The sequence below is a fragment of the Cygnus atratus genome, chromosome Z (assembly GCF_013377495.2).
Source record: "Cygnus atratus isolate AKBS03 ecotype Queensland, Australia chromosome Z, CAtr_DNAZoo_HiC_assembly, whole genome shotgun sequence".
In the NCBI taxonomy this organism is placed as follows: domain Eukaryota; kingdom Metazoa; phylum Chordata; class Aves; order Anseriformes; family Anatidae; genus Cygnus; species Cygnus atratus.
The window spans coordinates 7,882,681-7,907,180 of NC_066396.1; the positions used below are offsets into that span (position 1 = coordinate 7,882,681).

Sequence of the window (24,500 nt, forward strand, 5' to 3'; positions counted from 1 at the left end):
TGTTCTTCAGTAACAGTGTTTAAGGAACCAACCTGAATAAAATGGTGTCTGTTGCATGGACAAAAGTCTCAGTGGTGATCAGAGTGGGAAAGAGTTGAATCTACTGTTTGCTGACCTGTCACATGGTTTTCATACGAGTGTGGAGAAGGTGGGTGGGTCAAGATCAGACTATGGGAGATGTTTGTTTCCTTTGGCAGTCTAGCTGTTCTTGTTTTCCTCTTGGAAGATGCTCACGGTTTGATGAACTTGATGCCTGAACCTTGAGAGATACAATGCCTCCTCTTCAAGGAGCTGGCGAGGTTGCAGGCACTCTGTAGTAACTTCAGAGAAAATGTCCTCTGCATAACAAACATTTCTTTGCTGCAGGAGCTGGCAGGTTTTCAGTATACTGCAGTAGGAATGAATGATCTGATCACATGAGACATGTATAACTGATATAAGATTGCAATGTTGACCAGTTATACAAGAAGAGGTGAATGGAGGTGGGGAGAGAAGGCTAGGTAGGGTTTATTGCTCTGCCCTCCTATGACAGGGCTTTAGCCCTTGTAGATGATAAAACAGCTTTCTGGAAGAAATGGACATATGATCCATTGGGGTATCTCTGAAGTTCTGCTGGTCTGTAAAGCACCATGGGTGTTTTGGTTTGAGGCTTTGCTGGGACTGGCTTCCAGCCATTCACACAAAGGCAGTGAGCCCTTGCAGCAGCATGTGCAGGGTGGTGACTTTCTGGCGTGAATGCAAACAGGGAGAATACCTGTGGATGCGAGTCAGACTGAGCAATAGGCATAGTCATCTGCAGCTGGAAGTCCCAAATTCTTTTATGCCCTTTACTCAGAGTGCTTGGCACAGAAGAGTGCTTGGTACAAAAGAAAGGTATGAGACCTTCAGCATGGTATGACAGTAAAGGGCTTGTTCCCAGTGCTGTTGCTAGAATAGAATCTCATGTCCTACCTTGACACGATGCGTTGGGTTCTCTTGAGTTCCCAAATCTCGTGCAGTCCTCCATATTTGATACTTAAGTGTGTATTCAGACAGAAAAGAACACTCATATCTATTCTGTTGCCTGCTTTTCACAGAGGCTAAGAGGAAGTTCTTCATTAGTAGGTCAGCAGTAAAGAGTCTGGTAAAGAGGTTTTATGGTTGACTTACTGGGAATGGAATAATGGGAAAGTGGTTTGTTCTACATCCCACTTTTAAACAGATTCTCTCTGAAGCACTTCTCTTACCAAGTGTTTTTCTTTTATTTACAGGCTGTGCCTTCCTAACATACTGTGAAAGGGAGTCTGCTCTAAAGGCCCAGAGTGCACTGCATGAACAGAAGACACTGCCGGGGGTGAGTCCAGCTTGATTTCTTTTCTAAAAATCTAAAATGGATTATATATGGAGTTCCCATCTTGGGTTTGGAAGCACAATGGCTTCAGTTGCTTGAATGATTCACTATCTGTGTTGTGCTAATAAAATCAGAATACCACAAACCCACACAAATAGCTTGCATGCAGAAAAAAAAGAAAAGCCTTTTGCTCCTATCAGGAGCTAGGAAAAGAGTAATTAACTGGTTATGGGCTGGATTCTACCAGCTTTACTCAGGTGAGGAAAGGTTTTATGCTTATGACTGCTACGGTGAAGTGCTCACTGGGTTCTATGTCTTACTATATTCCTTCTATGAAGCAAGGTGTGGTACTGAGAAATCAAGAAACAGATCACATTATTGAGTTATCATGGAATGAAAACATATTCCCGATGACAAAGTGGTTTGACTCAGTTACTTTAGTATTCAAGCAGCTGTAGCAGATTGGAAAGGCAGTGAGACAAGGAGAAAAGAGGGAGAAGAGATGAACACAAGATAATGAGGAAAATTATTCACATGAGCAAGATCTAAGGTTCAGACAACACAAGCAGAGCTAAAAATAGAATCTACATTACGTGGGGAAGACCTGCTGGGATGGGTTTCCAGTTTAGCAGTAACCAAAAGGAGGGAGGGAGATACTATTTAGATTCAGCTGGGGTGCATGGATTAGAAACAGCTGAGTGCTGCACTCCTGCATTCTGCAAACCAGAATAAGGTTGTCTTCTGAAATCAGTGAAATCACACTGAAATCAATGATCAAGTAATTAAGAGTGGGATCCTAAGGGTCCCAGGTTGCATCTAAATTGAGAGGGAATTGATCCAAAAGTCTCTTGTCTTTACTTGGTGTTGAATGACTGAGTCCTGTTTACCCATAACCTACCTATCTCAAAACCTGAGATACACCAGTTGCTCTGTTTCTGAAGAAAGTGTTGATTCTGCTCTGCTTGTTTCCATCATCCTGGGTCTATTTACCTATCTCTTTGCCACCTTGCCAGTACAGAGATGCCCACGCACTTGCTCATCTACATCTATCTTTGCTTTAAAGGCCATACCTTATGTAAATATATACATACTTCATTCCCTAAAAATACATTTCTGTCAGCTGACAACTCCCTCAGAATTATTTTTTTCCAGAAACCTGTTAGCTGCAGATTGAAAGTAACTTGGATCTTTTGGGGTGTTTAGTTTTTTCCTTTTTTTTTTTTTGTTTTGTTTTGTTTCTAACAAGTGATGTTTCATTCAGGGGAGAGAGAATTAAGATCTGGCTGTGCAGAAAGTTATATGTGTCTTGAACAGGGATGTTCCAGGTATTTTACCTGAAATTTTCTGAAATGAGCTTGAAGTCAGAATGTGTTTATCAAAACCAGAGTTATCTTTGTGATGAATAGGGTGTTGTGTATTTAAAAGATTGTGAGTGGTATTCCAATTGTCTTCACCGAGACTGTTTCCCTCATTAGCAGCCAGACCACTCATTTGTCCATGGAGCTTATATCTTTTTATGAGGTTAGTTTCATCTTGAGGTTGATGGAAATATCTCCAAGAAAACAGAGAGACTGAGCCCTTACGCTTAATGAAAAAAAAAAAAAGTATATTCAGGACTTTTTAGGAAGACTTCTTTACGTGTCTACATTTCTGAATCCTGCCTTGCAGTTAAGGGATTCTAATTCACAGAACTCTTAAAATCAAAACTGTTTTGTACAGTGGCAAAATTCAGCCACTTGAATTGAGATCAAGTCTTTCTTCCCACGTTATTGTCTAATTCTAATCTACGGGTGAAAATTTTGCTTTTTAGTTGGTCATTTCTACCATTTACAGCCTGTACTGGCCACACTGATTTCAGCAGCCTTTTTTGTTTTTATCCTTTGAGGTTTTTATGCATCTGCATCTGATTAAATTGGGAACAGTGAATCCTCTAAAATAGCGACCTGTTTTTTGAGAGTTCTGAGCACTGACTCCCCCCATCCCTTTCACTTCTAGTTTTGGTCGTCTTAGGATTAAACCTTACTTTTCACCAGCAAACTCTCTGCTTGCAGTCTTCTGCCAAGTTTCTGAACTCATCTTCTGAATGATGTCACTGTAGTTTATTTAAGGAAACTAGCCTTGTCTCTTGATTAAACTGTTATGCCTGGATACTGTTTTATGGTTCCTGTGTGAGTAGCAGAGAATTATTTATGACTTACCTGACTGCGCTTGATAACATGCACCAACAATATCAAGAATAGTTCATCATAAAATAAAAAGCACTTGTAAGGTCAAGGGTCTAAGTCCTCATTCACATGAGTTCACAGATGACACATATACAACACCTTCTCTTGACCCTCTGCAGTCTGTGACACAAACAGCACTACTGAGAAAGTATCAAAAATAATTAACAAGGCTGGTATAGGAAGAAAAATTGTACTACATTGAGCCATTGAATTAAGATGCTTCTTTCCCCACCATCAGTATTTGTCTTCTCTTGCAACATTGCTGTTTGTGTTCTTGTGTTCTGAAACAGAGTTTGTCGTTTTAATAATATGCACATGAATGCTAATGCATGGAAATGGTGAGGCATCGGGAGTTTGTGTCCAGATTCAGACACCTTGCCTCTTAGCTATGTATCACTGTTTTTAGTGGAGTGGCTACATGCACATATTTTACAGTAATTACTTTCTGGATGTGCTTTGCAAGATGACAGAAATATGTTTCACATATTTCCATGTTATATGTGGGACATAAAGTCATCTTGTGGAATAATCAAAAGATTTCCAAGCACGTATGTGTTGATTAATAAAGTCTTTATGGCACTTTGTTTTTGGGCAGCAAGGAATCATGATAGATATTTTAAAGCAACTAGAATGGAATGTAAAGCATAAAATTATTAGTTGAATCCTCTTCCTCAAAATGAATTAGTCTCTTCTGGATAGTTTAAAACTCTTGCCTATAATTGAAGGTTAACATAGGAGGGTGTGTATGTATGTGTAAAGAGCACTTCTGCGAGCATCAGACAATCCAAATTAAAGCGTTTACTTGTGATTGTTTATTTTACATATAATAGGGGAGCTGGATGATGAAGTATATTAGTTCTTTAATAATTTATAGAAATGCTTTGATGTTGCAGTAATTACATTAAAGGTCACATATCAAAGGTAATTTGGCTGAGCAGCTGTGATGGTTTCTCAGAAGCAATCAATATTGCTGTCCGTGGTGCTGATTTCACCAAGGGGACTGCCAGATTAAAGGGGGCTTATTACCAGCCAGACAGGCACGAGGGAAATCAAGAACAGATTGGAGAGATGCACAATTCTCTTTCCCCACCTATAATTAACACTGTTCACCATAATCTGTGCTAATCCTTCATAGTGGGAAACCACGTGTTTTTTTTTTTTCTTTTTTTTTCCAACGTCATAAAAAGTAAATTAGGCAAGGAAGAGTAATTTAGGGGAGAGGAAAGGAGCCAGCAGAGAAAGGAAAAATTGATTCACCCCTGGGATTTCTGATGCTGAGATATCTCTCCATGATAAAATTCAGCATCAAAAACACAGCCCATGGTGTTGGGAAAAACATGGGCTGGGGGTGGGGGGAGTGATCTAGACAATAATAGTGCAGGGGATGGAAGAATTATCTGCCTGTAGATTTGGTATAATATTATCTATTTGCCCCACAAAGCTCCATGGGAAATGAAATCAGGGAAATAAAATTATGTTTTAAGTGTAGTCATTTTGATTACAAATTATAGTGAAGGTAACTTTTTCTCCCCCTTTTTTTTCTTTCTGAAGCGAATGGCAGAGGATAATGCTGAGAAATGTAATTATGCTATCAAGATCTACTTTTATTTATAGCACAAATAAACTGAGCTCATGTATGATAAGCACAGCGGCATTTTTTTTCTCTGGTTCTTTGTGGGTCTTTCAGGCACTGAGAATGAATAGTCCACGTATGCTTGGTTGGAGGCACTGTCTCTTTGCATAATGTTAAAATCTTCCTGGAAGAATTATGAGGAATAATTATGAAATTAAGTAGATAAGAAATTGTTAACCTCAGCGACCCAAAGGGTTTATTCAGGTTGGGAAGTAGGCTGGGTTTTTGTAGTGTATCTATTTCTCCTGAAGTGGAGAGTGGTACTACTGGTATACTAAATTTCTCAGTCAAAACATCATTAGTTTTCTTCTGAATGGTTCTTGTATTCTGTCTGTTCTGCCATCCAGCAAAAAAAAATGTTCTGCTTTGCTCATCATTCTCTTAAAAATACACACCCTTAACATTAGAAGACAGGTGAGCTCATGACACTCTTATTAAACACAGATTTAAAATAACTTGGAAATTGAACACAAACTTCAAAATATTTTTTGGGTCAATATGTTGTTGGTATTGGCTTGGTATTTGCTTAAATTGTTATATATGTGTGGAAAGACCTCAAGAATGGGGGGTGGGTCTTGCAAATCTAGCTCTTGAGTCCTTTTAATGAGGCTTAAAATGAGATGTAAGTGTCATGTGGACTTCATAAGTCCTGCACGTATAGCAGGAATTTCACTGGTTGAGTACAATTTGCTATAATTTTAGTCTGTCTTTTTTAATGTTTCAAAGCTTTTTCCAAAAGCTTGTTAGAAAACCATTAAGCCACATATCACTCTGCACACTGTTATACCGTTATGCCAAAAATGGTATTATATTCCTGCACCTTCCTATTTCAAAAGTTTTCTCTACCAATGTAAATTGCAATTTGGTCAGCAGTGGCAGGCTGGATGGGTTCCATTGATTAAAGTAGCCTGCTGAACACACAGCCTGCTCACCATGCCCTTTAGATTTTGATAGAAAACACATTTAATTGTTCCCCTGGGAGAAACATGTCTATTTTCTGAAGTTAAAAATGAAGATGAAAAGGAATAAAAACAGATTTGAGGTAAGAGACTTGCGAAAAACAGTCCTGTAGAAATACTTCAGTACTCTAAAATCTGTGGGTGTCAATGTCATAGTTAAAAGGATTTTTTTCCTCATTTCCCCCTTCTGACTGACCAGGCAATGGAAGGATTTTTGGATCTTGTTCTGGGGAGGGGAGGGGGCAAGAGATAGAGGAAACCATATGCACTTGCCATTTGCTAAAAACTCCTCTAGTTTGACAGTGCTGTTCTGTTCACCAGATGAGATGAAACACCTGGGTCCTATCTGCTTGGTAAACATTAAAGTTCCATTTCACTACTTAAAGATTGGCTTCTGTATCCCAACACAGCAGCCCCTAGAACACAAAGCAAACACTCTGCTGACCCCTCCAAAGAGCATTGGAGGAAAAGGATGCAGAGCAAGACCTGTAGCAGAACCAGGGGACTGGATGCATGCTGGTGTCTCAGCTGAGACTGGTGTATTCATCACACTCGTGGTGGCTGACAAAGCTTAGCCTGAGATAACCCAAAATGGGAACCAGACTTCTCAGTTATTTGAAATTTGGTGGCACTTGAAGTATGGTGTACAAAAAATTAAAAGTAGTATTGTCTTTCTATTTTGATACCTTCTGTCTCTCAAAGGATAATTTCCAAGTTATTCAACAAAAGCTTTTGCTGGACCTTCATTTACTTTGTGTTATTCAATGACAACTTTTTTCTCTGACATGTCTGCCATAGGAGGATCAATCTAATTTTATGTACAACTGTAAAGATGAATGATAAGTAGAAAGGATTCAGGCAAGTACAAGCTGAATAAATTATAAAGGGCAAATGATGACAGGACTGGGGGTCCCAAGAGGCAGTGATATGATAACAGAAACTAAAGACGAATTTATGATGGATGTAGTTAGCATGTACTGAGGCTGTTAATTCTTCAGGGTAGTTTTACAACTTCTTGTGATTGGAGCAATCAAAGTATTTCATTTTAAAGAGATGCTGTATATTTTCACTTGTCTGTTCTGCATTTTTGTATGTATGGCCTCATTTATATGCATAGCAGTAAACTCCCATAGGCTAGTCAAGCTTACCTTCCATCAAAGGGCTCCAATTCTCCAAACCATAATGCCACTGTTTATGCATAAATAAATGGATAATGTGTAACGATTTGAGGGCAAACCTGGATCTCAGTTTAAAAAAAAAAAGTTTCCATTTTCATAGCACAGAGCAATCAAAACAGTTCAGATCCTGCAAGCAGCTGAGCAACTTCAGCTGCCTTCAAAGCCAAGCCTAGGGATTGAGTTAGCTCTCAGATCCCTGATGAAAAATTATATCTAACAAGTTTCAGGTAGGTCAAATTTTGGGCTTAAGCTACTTTAAGAGCAGCTGATGCAGCATCATAAAGTTAGAAGCAAATCTGATCTCAGTGCAGTTCTTGATTGCATTTCATTCATACTCTTATTTCTATCTCTTGTTCCTTATTATTAAGGGTATTTGCATGAAAATGATCTTTTTTTTCCTTCCTCTGAAGGGTTGTCTCTTGTCTGTGAGTAATGCTTACTCTGGCCTACATTTGTGAATGCCATGGGTTTGATTCTGACTTCATTTACACAAGCGTAAATCAGCAGTGATCTGATTGAGGTCAAGGGATTTATATGGCGTAGGAAAAACCAGAGTCAGCTATATTTGTCACTGCTGAAATGACATCATCGTGAACCAGTACCGTAGCTCTAAATGGGGAAACAAATTTCTACCAAGAATCTTTGCATTTGAATATCTGATTTCTCAAATCACTGAGCATCCCTGACACCTGCTGGGCCATTTAGTTGCTCTCATGGGTTTTTACTAGAGAGAGGTCCCAGCTCCAAACTGTAGGAGTTAGATCATCAGTGTCGTGGTGTTTCAGTGGTGTTAGCCGTTAATTACTAATGAACCCTAAATAGTAGGGTTTCCAGTACTGTCGTGCTGATTAAGGAGATAGTGGATACACCCAGGAATAACTTCCAAGCACTAGACCTTCGCTTCTACTTACATGTTCTCAGTCAGAGAGAGGGGAAGAGAAAAACAGGTGCTGTTAAAGACACAATTAAATTTTTGTCTGTACAGTCACAGGAATGGCAGTGTGAGATACTGCATAATACTGCAGTAAAGCATTTCAGTGAAGGTGCTGCAGAGTTGCATGCTTTGGACTGTCACTGGTGGCTGTCTGCCTACACTATAGGTTTACTAGTGGTAGCTGTACTACCCATAGTTTACTTTGTAAGCTGTCTGCTCTGTGCTTCTTTACGCAATGTGTATGTGTCTTCAAACCCTTTGGATACTCAGTGAAACAAGCATAATTCTCTTCAAAAATTAAGCAGCAAAACAAAAGGAGGTTAAAGACCATAAATAGGAGTGATGGATCAAGTTTGCATTATCTGTCACCAAAATTATCATTGAAACAAAAATGTTCTACTCTGGTTTAATTCATCTTCCCTCTATAATAGGAATGAGAACACTACAGCACAGACTTGAATGCTGTGGAGCAGCTACACTCCCTGACTAATTTCTGTGGCAGTTACACAATAAGGATTTGGACCTTGGTTGAAAAACTTGTTGTTAGTGCTACCCATGGTAGCTAGGTTAGGAACATCTAGGCATGTAGTAGTACATCTAGGCACGTAGTATGTACTTCAGGTTATTTTGGAGACACTTCAAGCCTTAATACAAACACAGCCAGTAGCTGCAGAAAGCTGCATATCCTGTGTTAAATAATCCAAGTGCATCGTTAAGCTTAAAACTGTGCTTAATGTTTAGAAGGCCTCTTAAAAAAAATCAGCTGAGCTGCAGTCCTTCTGGGAGTGGCAGAGGCTGCCCCATTTCTCTGCGTGTGGCTGGCTTTTGATGGGACTTGACATAACACAACCCACTTAGCTTCTGTGCTTCCCTCATGCTGGGCTCTGCCTCCAGTGAGGAGCATGGCCGTGGGGCTGTGTAATGGCCTCGGCAGCTATCTGAGGGGACTTGGTCCTGAGCAGCTGCGGAGAGAGCCGTGCAGTGGCACTGCATGTATGAGTTGCTGCACTTGGCAGGTTCCCAGCAATGTCAAATCTTTCTGATGAGTTTCTGTAAGTACAAGGACAAAATTAAGCCTAACCTATTCTTTCAAATAAGAAATGTGCATTTCCCATTTTTCTCTTTAATGGAAACTTCTTATATCTTGTTTCCTATGCTTTCCTCTCCTCTTTCTACCATGTCAACCCTTAAAAAAAAAAAAGTCTCATTAAAATACAACTCCTTTAAAAAACATACACCTTCAAATTCCTTTGAGTTCTGTACTAAATTTTGACCTTGAGATGCGCACACTTCCAGCTCTAAGTGAACTCTGGTGCTCAAATGCACTTATTCCCTTCTTTTCCCTGTAGGTATGGGAAGTTACAATCCTCAGAGCCTCTGCTGCATATTTTCTTTGGCATGTTGAGGGAAAAAAATTTTTGATCAGTGTCTTTGTAGGCAGATTTTGGCAGAGCAAGTCTTGCCCAGCTATAACTAATATCCATTCTAAGCTCAGGTTGTTTCTTTAAAAAGATGGGGTGAATTTGTTGTTCTCCTGTTGTGTGAATGGCTCAGTCATTTCTTTGCTACTATAGGGACTTTACGTGGTAAATATGTAACTTATAAGAAATGTTGGCATGAGCTTCTGATTTGGTTTATAGCTTTGATCAATGGAATAGCACTTTGTATCCAGGGTGGCAAAATTGGAATCATATTTTCTGGGCCTTTTTATTTATGGCTGGCTTACAATCAGCCCCACTGTCAAGGTCTTCCTTGATAAACATGTGAGAGGTTGCATGTCTTCTGTGCTACTTAGCAGTGTCCTTTCTCAATGAAGTCACTCTAGTACCTCGTGTCTGGCCAAACAGCATTGTCTCCTTCTCCATCCCATCTTGCTCTGCATGTTTGTCCTTGCTGTCTCTTATCTCCTTTAGATTTGCTGGAAACATTACCCTGTGTTCGCATAGTGCCTGCCTTGTGAAATGAGTTGAGATTAGAGCCTCTAAGGCAGAACACACTGCTTCCCAACTACTTTTGCCTGGGAGATCATGTAATTTTTCCTGAAAAGGGGAGACACTTAAGCTACTGATCCTTTTCTCATTTTGTGATGCTGCATGTATATAGATCTGGCTTGTAAATTTGATGTTTTTTGAAATAGAGGCTCAGTATATATATGCTTGTCAGCGTAGGCTCACATTGCCCAAGAGAAGAAAAAACAGTCAGAGTGGTTTGCTTCTGTTTTTCCTTAGAACAACTGGGGATCAAGTTTTTCTGTGCCTGAACCTGTACAGGGGAGGGGAGGTGGTGGTGGGGAAGCCTTGCAGGCTATCTATTTTGGTTACAGCAACCTGCAATGGCATCTTCATTGCTTGATGTTGCTGTATTTTCACCTGGGAGGGGAGAAGCAGAGATGCTCCAGGAGAAGCTGGGTACAGCATGTCACTGGCATCCAGGAGTCAGGCAGCTGCTGAGGGAAGCCTGGGGAAACGTGTTTGTGGACTCAGTATGGTTTTTACAAGCTGTATTGCAGGCTGTACAAACGTGAATGAGTGAAACAGATGTGACACCCTTCAAAGAGAGTGTCTCAGGTGCCAGTGGAGGTCCCAAATTTATCTATATTGCTGTGTTTCTCTTTTATTTTTATTCTATTAAGCCTCAAACCTTTTCCATCAGCACTCCGAGCTCAAGATGCCATAGCACAGTGGTAATGCCTCTCAAGTGAGCCTGTCCAAACTAATTTCATAGTCCTTGTTGAGTGAAGTGCAACAATTAAGAAGACAGCACAAACGGGTCCAGATAAATTGGGTATTTACAATTATTTCAGTTTGGATAATCTAATGTGATGTTCATTGTGCAGCTAAGAAATGTGCTTCTCAGTGAGGGGAGCTCCTATTCTGTTCTCTCTCTTGCTGGGTGTAAATTCAGAGTAGCTCCGTGGACTCTTGTGGAATTTAAGCTACTTTACATCGGTGCAGCTCAAATGAGGGTCCGATCCTCTTTCTTTAGGTGCCCTGTAAAGCTGCCTGCCTTCAGCTGTGCTTGTATTTTAGAGATATAGCCAGGGGAGCTGGAAGGTCATTTTTTTCTTTCCTGGGCCAGGGCTGTGTTGTTGAACTCCTTTACTTTGGGGAATCCAGCTTTCTTTGAGTGCTTCTTTGCTCTAGCACAGTCACTCTGACTGACAACTCAAGTTACTCTCCAGATCTGGCATTGCTGCTGACTTTCTGGATGGCATTGCAATCACATCTCCTCATTACCAATGCCTTGCTTTCTTGGTATTAGCACTGTGGGGCTGTATTCTGGCTTTCCACCAATTCTGGCTGAAAACTCCTAGCAATCCCAGTTGAAAGTCAGGGTATTTATACCACAGCAGGCAGATCCCTGCTACTTTCTACTCCATTATTTTGCAGGTTGTGTTGATTCTCCTTTCCTTCTCGTGGTCCATCCATTCCCTGCTCCTGCCCTCCCCCCCAACCAACATGCTGTGTTGCTGGGCAATCTTCACCAACTTAATCACATTTGGGCCCGGTGTTTTTCCTGCAGACCCTGGAGTGTGCAGTGCTTAGGCCTTGGTTATTAGTTTACACAATAAATGAAGCCCATTAGAAGAGGATAATCAGGGCTCGGAGAAGGCCACCTCACTCGTTATCTGAGGAGGGTATGTTAAGCCTCTGTAGTTATTAATCATACTTTCCCATGCAGATAGCTGAAGATTAAGAGTCACATTTATCCTCTTTGCTCTTTTTTTATTTTTTTATTTTTTTGTGCTGATGTGCAAATGCTCTTTATTATCACCGTTACGATAGTTCACAACCCATCCAGTCAGCCAGGACTGCTCCTGAGATGTTGCTTGAAGTCTTACACCTGTCCATGGTGGCTTGGTGATACAGAACAGAGCCACTGGAGGTCTCTCCATTTATATGCCGGAAAACATCCTTGAGAGTCCTAGAAAGTCTCTGCTAGCTGTTATTGAATTGCATTATCTTGTGCAGAGGCCAAGAGAGTTCCGAACAGAAGCTGACACTATTACAAGTGCCAAGTTTAACAGCAGCCCACTTGATGTCACTTGCTTTGCCTTTTAATACCAGCTCTAACCTTGAACTTGGACTAAGAGGACGTGCAACCTTGTAGCTTTTTGAAACCTAGCCTAAACACCCTTTTAATCAAAGAGAGTGACCCTTTTTCCCTTTCTTCATTTAAAGCACTTAAATCAACAAGGATAAAATCAGCTTTGTACCAGGTGGACCTTAGTGTTTATATATATATATATTTAAAGTATTTATTTCATCAGAGAATTGTCTTAGTTCAACTTTCTTTCCCTAGAAATAGCTCTCTCCTCTTCCCCCCCCCCCCCCCCCCCGCCCCCGGCAGCTACAAAATAAAGTCTTCATCAAAAGCCAGGTGCTTGCGGAAGGTGGTTGGAGTTTTCTCCCTAGAAAGACTTTAGTTGTGGAACATTTACTTCAGTGCAACTGTTTAAATCAACAGTTAACAACTAACTTGAGCGTAATGACTGGACAACCATCCAATGGCAGATCACATCAGGGTATAACTATTTGCATGCCCATTCCTTTTATGTCCTCTGTCAGCCTTAAAGAAGCTGCATTCCAGTTTTCTTCTTGTTGCACTTAATACCGCTTTTCTTTAAGCTGGTTTAGCTTGTGAAGTAGGTGCCCAGGTCACTGAGATACAGAAATCCTACAGCAGTTACTCCATAGTATCCATCATGCAAACTTAATCATCAGTTTATCCACTTGATAAAACCTGGATTCACTCCATCCAACCTGGAGTGTGAGTCACCAAACATCAGTCTGTCCATCCTAAAATTACTTTTCCACTGTGTGAGGAAAGTCACACGTCCAGAATGAACGGTTCATACCATTTCTTTTACTGAAGGAAATTCCTAACTTTCTTCTCCTGAAGAAGCCTTAAGGGCAGGTGTGTCTGTTTCCCTCACTTGCAATGATGATATTAATATGGGATGCTTAAGCTTCCCAAATGGTGTATATAGCTACTCAATCTGCATATCCAATGGAGATCAGCATTTCTGTCTTGACGTGGAATCCAGGTGACACTGGTCTGTGTCACTTGGTGACCAGGCTCCTTTTTATTTTGTCCTAATCCCTGACAGTGTTCTTGATAAGGCCCTACTGAGTCTTGTGCATTGTATTCAATCTTTTTAAATTGAATTATTTTCTCTAGAAATAATTCAAGCCCCTTCAGTCTGTGAAATCATGGTAGTTTGGATCCAAGTATTTGAGACTGATTTCTTTGATATATGTTAAGGAAGACTTGTTAAAATGAGAGGGCCAGAAAAAAAAAAAAAAACAGAAATAACCCAAGAGGCAGGCATGATATTTGCTGGATGTATGGAGCCTCCCAGGTACCAATCCCTGCCCTACCTAATGCAGACTAAGAACTGAACAGATGCTGGCTTTCCGCTGTCCACCACAGGTAAGCTTCCTACTCCCCAGATTCTTGTGTATTTGAATAGAATATTTGCACATGCGCTTCCTTTATTTTTTCTTCCCCTCTGTTTTTAGTTAAATTACTGAGTTATTTTTACCTGAAGTATTAAGGATATTTTTTGAGGAGGTGAAGATTTTTGTATGGACCTTTGAAAGCACAATGCCAGATCTATTTGATTGTTATAGGACTAATCTATAGGGTTTTGATGCCCTGTTACAAGAAGGGACTAGGATATAGACAGTTTACTCTAGCTGACCTCAAGTTTCAATGAGATCTCCTCCTTCAAAACCAGTTTCCTGTGTTTTCCTTGGGTGGGCAACTGGGGCCAAGAGAAAAGTATAATGGGAAAATATGTGCCTATGACTAGGTGTGGTTTTGAGGGCTGAAGCAGAGAATCAGGATTTGGCAAACCTAGGTATAGTACTTGCCTTTGTGACAGGCAAGTCAATGAACCCAACTTTGCCCTGATATCTAATAAAATGGAGCTAATTAAGCTTTCCCCACTGTCACCTCTTTGACTACTAGACACTTAGTTTTCCAGAGTAGCATTTTTACTTTGATACGCATTTGTGTTTGGGTTACAGTACTTAGCACTGACAGCCCCTGTTTTTGACTACAGTGTCCTAGATATTCCTGTGATGCTGACAAAGGATGATAACTGTTGGGAGTGAAAAGCTTTCCTCCAATATAAGGCAATGGCTCAGGATGACTCTTGCCTTTCAGAAAAGGGCTTTCTCTTTCTTCTTTCTTGTGATTGACCTGAAAATAAATAAGCAAAGAGTGGCATTCTTACTATTACTTAAAAAAAAAAAAAAGGGGGGGGGGAGGGGGGAGGAAGGGGAGTAAAAGAAAGGAGAAATTCTTATACTCATGCTGTACTTGTCCATACTGTATTTGACATCTGTAATAAAATTTGGGACAGATACACTTTTCAACAAAAAGAGGCATCTTGCAAACAACCCCACGCTTGTATTAGGGTCATGCCAAGAATAATAGAGACCATTGTCACTGCACTGAGCCTCTGTGTTGTATTAAGTATTCCTCACTCTCTTCTCTGCTTTTCTGTAAGACATAATACAAGATGCCTATCATGTTCCACCACATCTCACCAAAGGGCACAAAAGATGCTGATTAGCAAGGCTCCTCAAAGTTATTCTAATGCCTCTGAGCACAGGGAAATGTTTGGAGCCTTCGCATTGTCTTGCTTGATCAGGTGCCCTCTACCCCCGCCTAGGTGACAACATCAGGAAGGAAGGTCTTTTGTCAAGAGGGATTTAGTTTTTTCTTTATATTACTATTACTTCAGGGGGAGGATGAATGTTTGTGACTGGGCAGTGTCCTGAGGAGAGTTGAGGGAATGATATAGTGACATGTGGAAGAGATGGTCTTAGGTAACCCCCTTTCAGTGTAGTCTGCCCAATGCCTCTCATACTGCTCACTGGTGCACAACCATTAGTTCTGTGTGCAGGAAAGGTCTTATCTGTATTATCTTAGCACCAAGGGTGATGTCTTTCTGTAGCTGTACACTGCCCACCCATACCGGAAGAGTTCATGTGATATCACATCAGCACCAAGCTCTGATCTGTTCATGTTTAGGGATGGCTCTAGGCCTTGACTGCCTCATACATCTTGCCCTGCCAATTCTTGATCGGCGGCCCAGGAGTCCTGATCTGGTTCCTCTTTTGAATATCAACTTCTGTTTCTAGTCCTCAAGAATGCTTTTAACATTGAGCTTCAATCAAGCCTCATTCACTTGTGGTGAGAACTGGAAAAAAGGAGACCACTGAATTTCATTCGTGTCAAACTCCTTGTAGCCAGGCTATCCTGGTAAAGGGCTTATTTACCTCAAACTTCATGCCCAGAGCTGCCCTGAGATGCTTTCAATGAATCTCTCCTTTTATTGAACGGTGTTTTCTGGTGTAGATGGTGAAATCTAGTTTTCTCCAGGGGTGCAATACCTGTTTTCCTCTGTCCAAAGCCTGGTTGTGCTTGACAAACGCATCAAGAACTGTCATCTATTTGGTGCTGCATACCTGCACTTCCTTTTTTCCCTTCTTTTTCCACAGCCTACTGACATCCTTTGCTGTATTTGAGGGTTTAGTGTAGATCAAAGTCCTCCCAGGATCAAAAAACATTCTGTGTGCAATCCTTATGGTTACAAACAAGGTCTTTCACTGACAAACATATTTTGGTGCATTTTCAGCAGCCTATCAGCCTTGTTTCAGTCGTAGCTTTTGATTTCACAGGGAAACTCTTTTCTGCCCTTCTTCCAAATTCATTAGGAGGGAAAAAAGGCTTAGTTTGGCTGGGTGAACAAATGAGGAACAGCTTTCTTGAGACTTTGGAGAAAGATTTAATGTAACTGCTGGGGGTTTAGTTGGCTGTGTCAAGTAGAAGATGGAGAACTTCAGTGGGGGACAGATGTGTTTAATGCAAAAAGGAAGACAGGTTTCAAAAATTTGCCTGTGTTATATTATTCTGGTATTTTTTTCAGTATGTATGTTCCTTCCCTGTAAGATTCTTGCTCTTTAAATTGCTGTTCGATATAACCTCTGGTGTTTGAAGAGTTAGGTGGGTCTGCAATATATTCTGGAAGTTGGATAAATGGCCTTCAATAAAGAATACTAATTACTATGGACAACTATTTCTTACGAGTCTTTTCTTTCTACAGCTTCAAGCATGCCTTTGAAGGAGATGCATTGAAAGTATAAGTATTAATGAACAGCCTTCTGACTAGCTTGGATCTTTTGTATTATACCTCTTGGGGCTTCTGAAAAGCTTTCTGTGACATAGGCATAGAAAACTGAATGCAAATAATAATTTTTCAAATCCATTAGTAGAGGTTCCTATTAGCTCTCAGCACTATGAAAACGCTTTCTTTGCCAAACAATTTGGGGTTTTGTTTTTTCTAGAATATGTGATAATCCTTTCTTATTTTCAAAAGACAATTCTGTTTAGACTTTGGGGAAAAAAGTCAGCTTCTTTGCCACTTCCTACTCTGTCAGGAAAATACAAAAGTAGGGAGTATAAATAAGTGATACCCCTTTCCACGCCACGCTAATGCAGGGACACCAAGCAAATGCAGGGAACTGCATACTTTTTGCTGGGGCAAATAATTCTGGTACCCAATAATTCACATCCAATTACTAAAAGTCTATCACTATAATGCTCTGTAAGTTTAGGTATGTAACTCTTTACTCATGGTGTTTCTGGGTTTGGTTGTGTTCTGGTTCACCCTGATACAAGTGATGGAAAGAAACACTGAAACACTCGCTGATAAGTGGTATGCAGATGAAACATTGCTTTCAGGAAGAAAATTAGAAATTCTCCCTTGATGTCCACTTCATCAGGGTCTGTTTATTTGACAGAAGAGTCTGTTTCATTCCTAGATGATTTTTCTTCTCTAATTTTAAGCATCCACACGTCTTAGTGTACAAGTAATTGGCACATGGGTCCTCCAGAAGATGGGAAAAAATATGGATGAAGTACTCTAAAGCACTGCTTGTCAGGAAGGAGACACAAACCCATTTCAATCTGTGCTAATTTCTGAGGGGATCATACACATGCTGGCTTGCCTCAGCGGCCTGTCTTGAAGAGTGCATGCACAGTAAATAACTCAATTTCCCTGCTGCATGAAGTGTATTTTCTATCTTGTCTGAATCAAAAAGGTGTTAGTCCTCCTTTGTAGAGTGCTCTTAGTTTGGATGAGGTGTTCAGGAGACAAAGTTTTCAATCAGCACGTACACGAGAGCATGCCTTTCACTCTCACAGTTAATTCCTTAATTCTTTCATCTGGTGCCTTGCAAAGTAAACTACCCTAGTGTCTAACTAAATAATTGTGAGTCCATATTCTTGACTGAAAGATCAAAATTGTGAGTTCATATTCTTGACTTAAAGATCAAGCTTCTGTAAGGCATGAAATGGTTACATGAAACAAATAGTAGCTTGTACTTAATGAAAATTATATGAGGAGATGTGTAATACTTGGGAGGCATGGGGGAGTTAGATGGGAGCTGTGGTAAGTTTAGCTTAATTTTAACAAATTTAAGATCTATTCTGTGAATGACTGTCCACCTCTCGGTCAACCTCTCAGTCACAATCACCTTGCCTATTATTAAAGAAATAGTCAACAGAAAATACAGGAAAGCAATTTTATGGAAAATATGAAAACTGATATTGCTAAATAGTTAAAACTATTAGTTATAGAAACCTTGTTCAAACGTACGCTGAAAGAATTATGTAATAAAGCTTTATTTAAATGAAAATGCTGCTTGCAATTCTGATGAAGATTTAAGTTTATGAAAAATACACAAAGATTAATAAGTGATGTATAAAAAGACCATCACAGAACTGGAACACATCAAAAAGGACCAAACCCCCCTTTCCCTGGGAAAAGACAGGACTCTGACGGGAAGATATTGGTGAATTCTTGCTCTGTGGAGCTCTTCAGATTATGCCCCAAGCAGCGGAGTCCTCACAGGACTGCCAGGAGAAGCCCCTATGACTTTCCACCATGTGCTTGTTCATCTCTACAGGCAGATCTTTGCACTGGGCAGACCTAAAACTGCTCTGTGCAAACGAAGTTGCTGAGGCATCTTTCTCATGAGCTGCTGAATCTCAGGATCCAGGCTGGGTGTGCTGTTTCATTGGCACTGGTCCCTGGGATTTTGGTGCAGGCTCCAGGCAATTTGGGGCTGAGGCTGGTCTGGTAGCAAACCAGTTTTGGGTACGGCTGCAGTGGTGCGAGGGACCACTTCTCTCTGGGGTGGATGGGGAGCTCCACGAGTGTGTTGGAGCCTGAGATCTACTACAGCACGATGATGCATCCAGTAGCATGTGGGCTGTGTGTACGTGTAACGTATCTGCTTGCTGCTGACTCACTGGTGCCTCCGCAAGCACCGCTCCTGTGTGTAGGAGAGTGCTCCCTCCGCGTGGCCAAGTCCCACTGCTGGCTGATGTCATCTTGGGAGTCTGTGGGAATAAACATTTGTGTTAAAAAAAATAATCACAAAAAGCAACTAGGGGCTTTCTGAAATCAGCATTAAAACAGGGTTTTAGTCTCCTGGTGGAGGCAAAGACAATGAAAAGGCTCTTCAGACTTTGTTGCTGTTTTTGATATTTGTGGGTTAGTCAATAAAAGTGACTCATTTTTGTGTGGAGAACTCTGCTGGGGGGAGGGAAGAAGTAGATCGGGTTTTCTGGCAGTGCGTAGAAATGCAGTGATGATTCTATACAAAGCTGGTGGGTAGATCCTTCTTAAATATGCATTCAGCAGCTGTTTTGTTCTGCTCCCATTGGAATCAGAGGAAGAACTTCATCGGGATTCCTTGGAAGTAGATGCAAGAGAATGGTGCGATTTTGTCCTCTGTGTGAGCTATCTGTAGTGTCTGTCCTGGAGGAAAAGAGAGACAAGTCTTAGCAGGTTTTCTACAAGTTTGCAAATGATAGCGCACTCTTATTTCCAAGGAAACTACTTTTCTTTATACTGAGAAGCTGGTGGGAGTCGTGCAGTGGGTAGGTGAATACGTTTCTCAGACGGGCTCAGTGGTGGCAGACATGCTAGTTTAACTGGAATATGCAGTCAAGTGATTTGACTTTTAGATTAAGCTCAGGCAGGTGCGATGTTCTGCCCTTGCAGTGCTTGTGTGAGCCCACTGCTCCTGCCCTCTCTGTCTGGATATTGCTCTGCCCCTTACTGGGTCTTCGTGTGTTAACTCTGGGCTTGCTGCTGTGGCTGCCAAAGGCTGAAGAGTGAAAAGGAAACTTCTGTGGTCCTGACAGGCTCCCAAGGCTGTCCTAAGGTTGTTCCCTAGGGTTGGCTCTTCTCCATGGTTCACTGACTCTATAATAACATAGAGAGCCCTGATGTGTGATCCTCCAGGCCATGGGTAGTTAGTTGTTCTCTGTTGGCCTTGAGCGGATAGGGCAAATGGGATCATTGCCCATCTGCCGTATAGGTTCATGGGGAGAGCATCTTACCTGAGTGTTCCCAAAGTGGCTTTGTGCACAGTCAGCTGTGTGGTTCAAATTGACTGAGCTGCTGATCTGAACAAAACTGATGGATCCAAGCCTGAAAGCAAGAAAACTGCTTCCCCGTACTGTGGAGAGATGCACGGGTGACTGTAGCATTGCTGCTGCAAGCTGGGTAGGGCTTTGTAGTCTAGATGTTGTATCTGGGCTGGCTGGATGCTGCTCACCCTTGGTACCTCTTCTGTGGAGGCAAACATCTGTGTAGGCTTTCACTGTTCTTTATGTCTGCAAAGCAGGTGTTAACACTTTGAACTACTGTTCTCACACCTAACAATCCACCCTGACAGATGACAGTGTTTCTTTTGTCAATGCTTGCCTGTATTTCCCAGGTGGCCTTCTGCAGGGAGGGGAAACAGGGTTGTGGTATCCATTTCAGGCACCTATCCCCAGCCTTCAGTATGCTATCTGGAAATGAAAGATTCTAGCCAGACTTCACGCAGGCACTGCGCATGGGGTTGGAAACAAAGAATGAGGACTTCAGCATCTCTCCTTGTTTCGCAGCTTAAAACTCTGACCACTCCTGTTCTACAGTACATCTATCTAAAATCTCTCTTTGGTTTCCAGTGATCCTAGGAGACATATGATCCTGTCCTGGAACTTGAGGTTTTGTGTTTTTTCCTAGGTTACCTATTAGAAATGTGAATGATCACTTTGCCTCTCTGAGGTGTGAGCTTCTACCTGCAAAAGGAAGACCAGGTACTTACTACCAAGCCCACTGCCCAGGAGAAATAATGTTTTTTTCCTTAACCATTTCACGATTATCAGATAGTGGTAAGAATTGCTAAAGCACCGTTTTCCCACCTCTTGGCTTTTAAAAACTGTAAGCCTTTAAAATAAATTTCAGAAACAGCAACCAAGCAAAAAACTGAATTTATCATCACCTGGTAGGTCTGGGTAGGGCTATTCATGAGAACAATCCAAAGGCCTTCACCTTGACTTCCCAACATAGTTTGATGTGATTTTAATCTGATTATTAGGCTCTCGGTACATCTTGCAAGCTTGTAAAAGATACATTGCTGGCAGAAACATTTTCGTTACTGGTGAAACTTTTTGTTGTTCTTGATGTATGTGTTGCCTGCCATAAATACTCATTTGAGAGGCAAAGGTCACTTGGTAGCTGCTTAGCAGCTTTACTTTCTGAAATGAAACTCGAGGACTGTGTTGGATGTGCAGCAGAACGTGTGGGGGGGTGTAAAATAGATGAGGGAGGATCTGTGTCTTAGCATTGTAGCAGCCAGATTATTTTCTGGCCTTTTTTTTCTTGGTGTTTGCTGCTTTTCAGATTTTTTATTTTCCTCTCTTAACATTCAGGATCTAGTAAGAGGTACAGAAGGGATAGCTTTGGTAACTGAGCCCCCTGTGTTTATTTACAGGGCTGCACAGTACAGCCCGTGGCATTAAGGGATGCGCTCCCAATGCCATGACCTTCTCCTGTGCCAGCCCAGGGGATTTATCTGCAGAGGAGCAGATGCAAAAGTGGGCTTGTTTGCTAGGCTAACCAGAACAATTTGGTAACCAAGGGCAGTGGGTAATCAAGCCTTGACTTAGGAATTTCATTAACTGTACAGAAACCAGCCTGAGTATCACAGACTCTGACATGTACTTGGTGTGCAACCTTAATGTATCCTGAACATAAAAATGAGTTCGGTTCCTGTGGTCCATTCAGGTTTCAGTCTACTTCTGTGGAGTCTACATGTATAAGCACCAATTTCTACTAGAGATATTAGTATCTTTAAAAAACTTAGTGGCCCAAGTTACACACCTGACAGAGAGAGCAGCAAGTTCTCACTCCAAACTGTTTAATTTGGAACATCTTATTTCTTTATAGATCTTCTGACCAGCCCTCAGAGTAGGATCATCCAGTTTCAGATTCTTCCACAAATGTAGTTTGGGAGTAAATTTTAGGGGCAAAAAATAAGTTGCCACCGTTGTAGCCAACAGTTCTGTGTTTTCCTTGGTGCTTAAATGACATTCGCAAGTGTATGAGGATGTGAGTGTATATATATGAATATTGTATTTAAAGAGAAGAGCCTGAAATTTGTCATTTAGAGCAGGGTTTCACGAACCATTTTTTGATAGGTTTGGTCCTGAGAACAGGTGCCATCAGCAGCACTGACAGCCCCAAGAGTACCAGCTGCTGGCTCCAGGACCAACATCTACAGCGTCAGCACAGGGAGCAGCATGCGGCTTGTGCCCTGCCATTGTAGGAGCTTCCTTTGTGCAAGGTCTGTAGTGCTGCAGGTCCAGCTCGCTGCTGAAATTGTGTCCATTTCCTTTACTGCTTAAAGCATAAAGTGCTGCCAAATCTTATGAGCGGAAATGATGGAAAAGTAAGCAAGCAACAAAACTTTCTTCTCCTGGAAAGCACTGAAATGTTTTCTGAAAGGATATTGCTTTCAGCGTATTTCTTATTGTGGTGGTGCCTCGGATGCAGGACAGCATTTTGACCAAGATGTTCTGCTTATCCTGTTTTGATGAGATCTGGGATTAAAAACTAATAAGCAAACCTGCTCTGAAGCTGGTAGAAAACTCCCTTATAAAATTGTATCTAAACACTGCATAATACGTGGTGAGCTGTGCCTAGCTTTCTGGTTGCGCGAGGAAGCTCACCCCAGCTGCAGTCACTACCTTACAGAAGAAATGTGGATGCCTGAGTCACAAAGTGGGATCACAGCCATGGTGACAATGCATCTGCCCTAATTTCAGCCTTCTGAAGGTTACAGGTCTGTCTCCTGCATCTGTTGGAGAGCCATGGCCAGGCATCCCACCTAGCCTTTCCCACTGCATAGGGCATGACCCAGGACCGATAGCTTAGGCTACCTGAGTGATGTCAGGGAAAACAGCTCTGACAACGTGGATTAAATTGTGAATTGCATTGAACCCTCGCTCCTGTGCAAACCAGGATCCAGTCCTCCAGCATGAAATGAGTCAGAAAGTGGGTTTTCATCCTGTTAGCCCGCATGCCTAGAAGACTTAGTGTTATGCCGCTTGTATAAGCTCTTCACTGTCTTTATTAAACTATTTATCTGGGGGAACTTCATATTTTCTTTTAGGATAAACTGGAGATAATGCAATGTGCTTGTTTTAATTTGCGAGGTTAACTGATCTAATTATCTGTGTGTGTTTATTTAAATCCTTTCGAGCACTAGGCAATTGCAGGTGGCTGCTTTGTATTCCACCAACAGGAAATCTCTTAAAATGAGATGATATAGCTCAGTGGGTCTTCCTGTATAAAGGATTTTCTAACAACTTATGAATTTATTAAAGACAAAGATAAATAGAGGGTTTATTTACATTAAACAAATTCACGAGGAACTATTTTTTTCCCTTAAACTAGAAAGAGCCAAATACCATCTACTTTTATTATGTCAAAGGATTATCCATATTCTGCAAAGACGCTGGGCACCAGCACATTGGGCCAGAGCTTTTGACATGTTTCCTTTTTGGTGTCAGACAAGTTACTTAGTGTTTCTCAGTAAATATTTTTCAAAGCCTAATCTAAATACTTGAGGACTTGAGTGATGCAAGAAGATGCACCATGGTGCTAAACTTCTGCCTCTGGGTGAATGAGTGCAACCTTTGTGCTTTTCTGTTGCTGTGTGCATGGTTATTTGAAGAAAAAAAAAAAAAAAAACTGCTCCTAGAAATGCCTAGATAAAATTTAAGAAATGGGAAGGGGACAGTCTTCCCCTTTCCTTACTGATACAGCGAGGGCAATATCTTCTAACTTTTACGCAGTCCAATGGGACGGCAAGCTAGTGGATAAATTCTCACCTTGTTTTCTTGATTTCTGCACACCTGAGTTCTTCAAAGCTGAGGAGGTGCCTGTAATAGTTACACCTAGATCTGCTACTTGGAAAAGCCGTTTCAGTATCTGGTGTTTACACCAGGTGGTTGCAAAGCAGAACATGATACAGAGATCCAACTCTCTAGCTGCTGATGTTAAGCTGCGTGGAGTGCTGTCTGGGGAGAAGAGGGGCTTGTTAGCTCAGGTGCTGCACAAATGTGGCCAGCCTGCCTCCCAGTCAGAGCTGGCTCACGTCCACACCTCTGCTCCAGGTCCTCTTGATCCTCCAGCTATGGGATTAGCTGGAATGCAGCTAGTTTACACTTGCCTGTGCCTGCCAGCCTGGAGTCACCGAGGTGCACAGGTTTTGTAGGGCCAGTAAATTTCCTTTGTGCTGCAGAACACTTTCTCCTAGTAACTGTGCATTGGCTCTTACCGCTCACCATGTTAATGAAACGTTGTTCCTCCTGTTAGCTCACAAAGCCACCTTTGCTAAACAGATGGAGTATCATTTGCTCTTTCCTGAGCGAGTGTTAGCTCCATGGCCCAGCACATTCATCTTATCTTTTGGGAGCTTTGTTCACTTTAACAAAGTTTATATCTTGCTTCACTTAAGCACCTGCCAGTGATAAACAGAAGAGAGACAGGTGCTAATCTCCCTGGGTCTGCCACTCCCCAGGGAAAAGTCCACTTGATTGTGGATATGAATTGCTGATGGATCACTGTGCTGAGATGTGGCAGTAATAAAAGGAACTGGCAGAAGCCCTTCCCCAGTCTGGGATGTTTTAAAAGGTTGGCTGACTGGGGCTCCGCAGAATATGCTGCAGTGAACAGGCATATACTGGAGAGTGTGTAAAACAGCACTGTTTTCAGACGGTGGTGTCTATGGAAGGGCTTACTTTTGCTGATCCTGCTTACACTTCAGCTGCTCTTTTACAGGCTGTCAAAACATAGAGCCAAACTCTGAAGTCTTTCC

The 24,500-nt window shown here is 41.5% G+C and overlaps 1 protein-coding gene across 46 annotated transcripts in view; it reads left to right on the plus strand.

The window, feature by feature from the left end:
- CELF4 (CUGBP Elav-like family member 4) overlaps window positions 1-24,500 on the plus strand; it is a 676,700-nt gene that overhangs the window by 90,707 nt on the left and 561,493 nt on the right. For all 46 annotated transcript variants that reach the window (XM_035566000.1, XM_035565962.1, XM_035565983.1 and 43 more), the window contains exon 2: window positions 1,251-1,333. In XM_035566000.1, coding sequence (XP_035421893.1) covers window positions 1,251-1,333 — 83 coding nt within the window. The remainder of the gene's footprint in view (window positions 1-1,250; window positions 1,334-24,500) is intronic.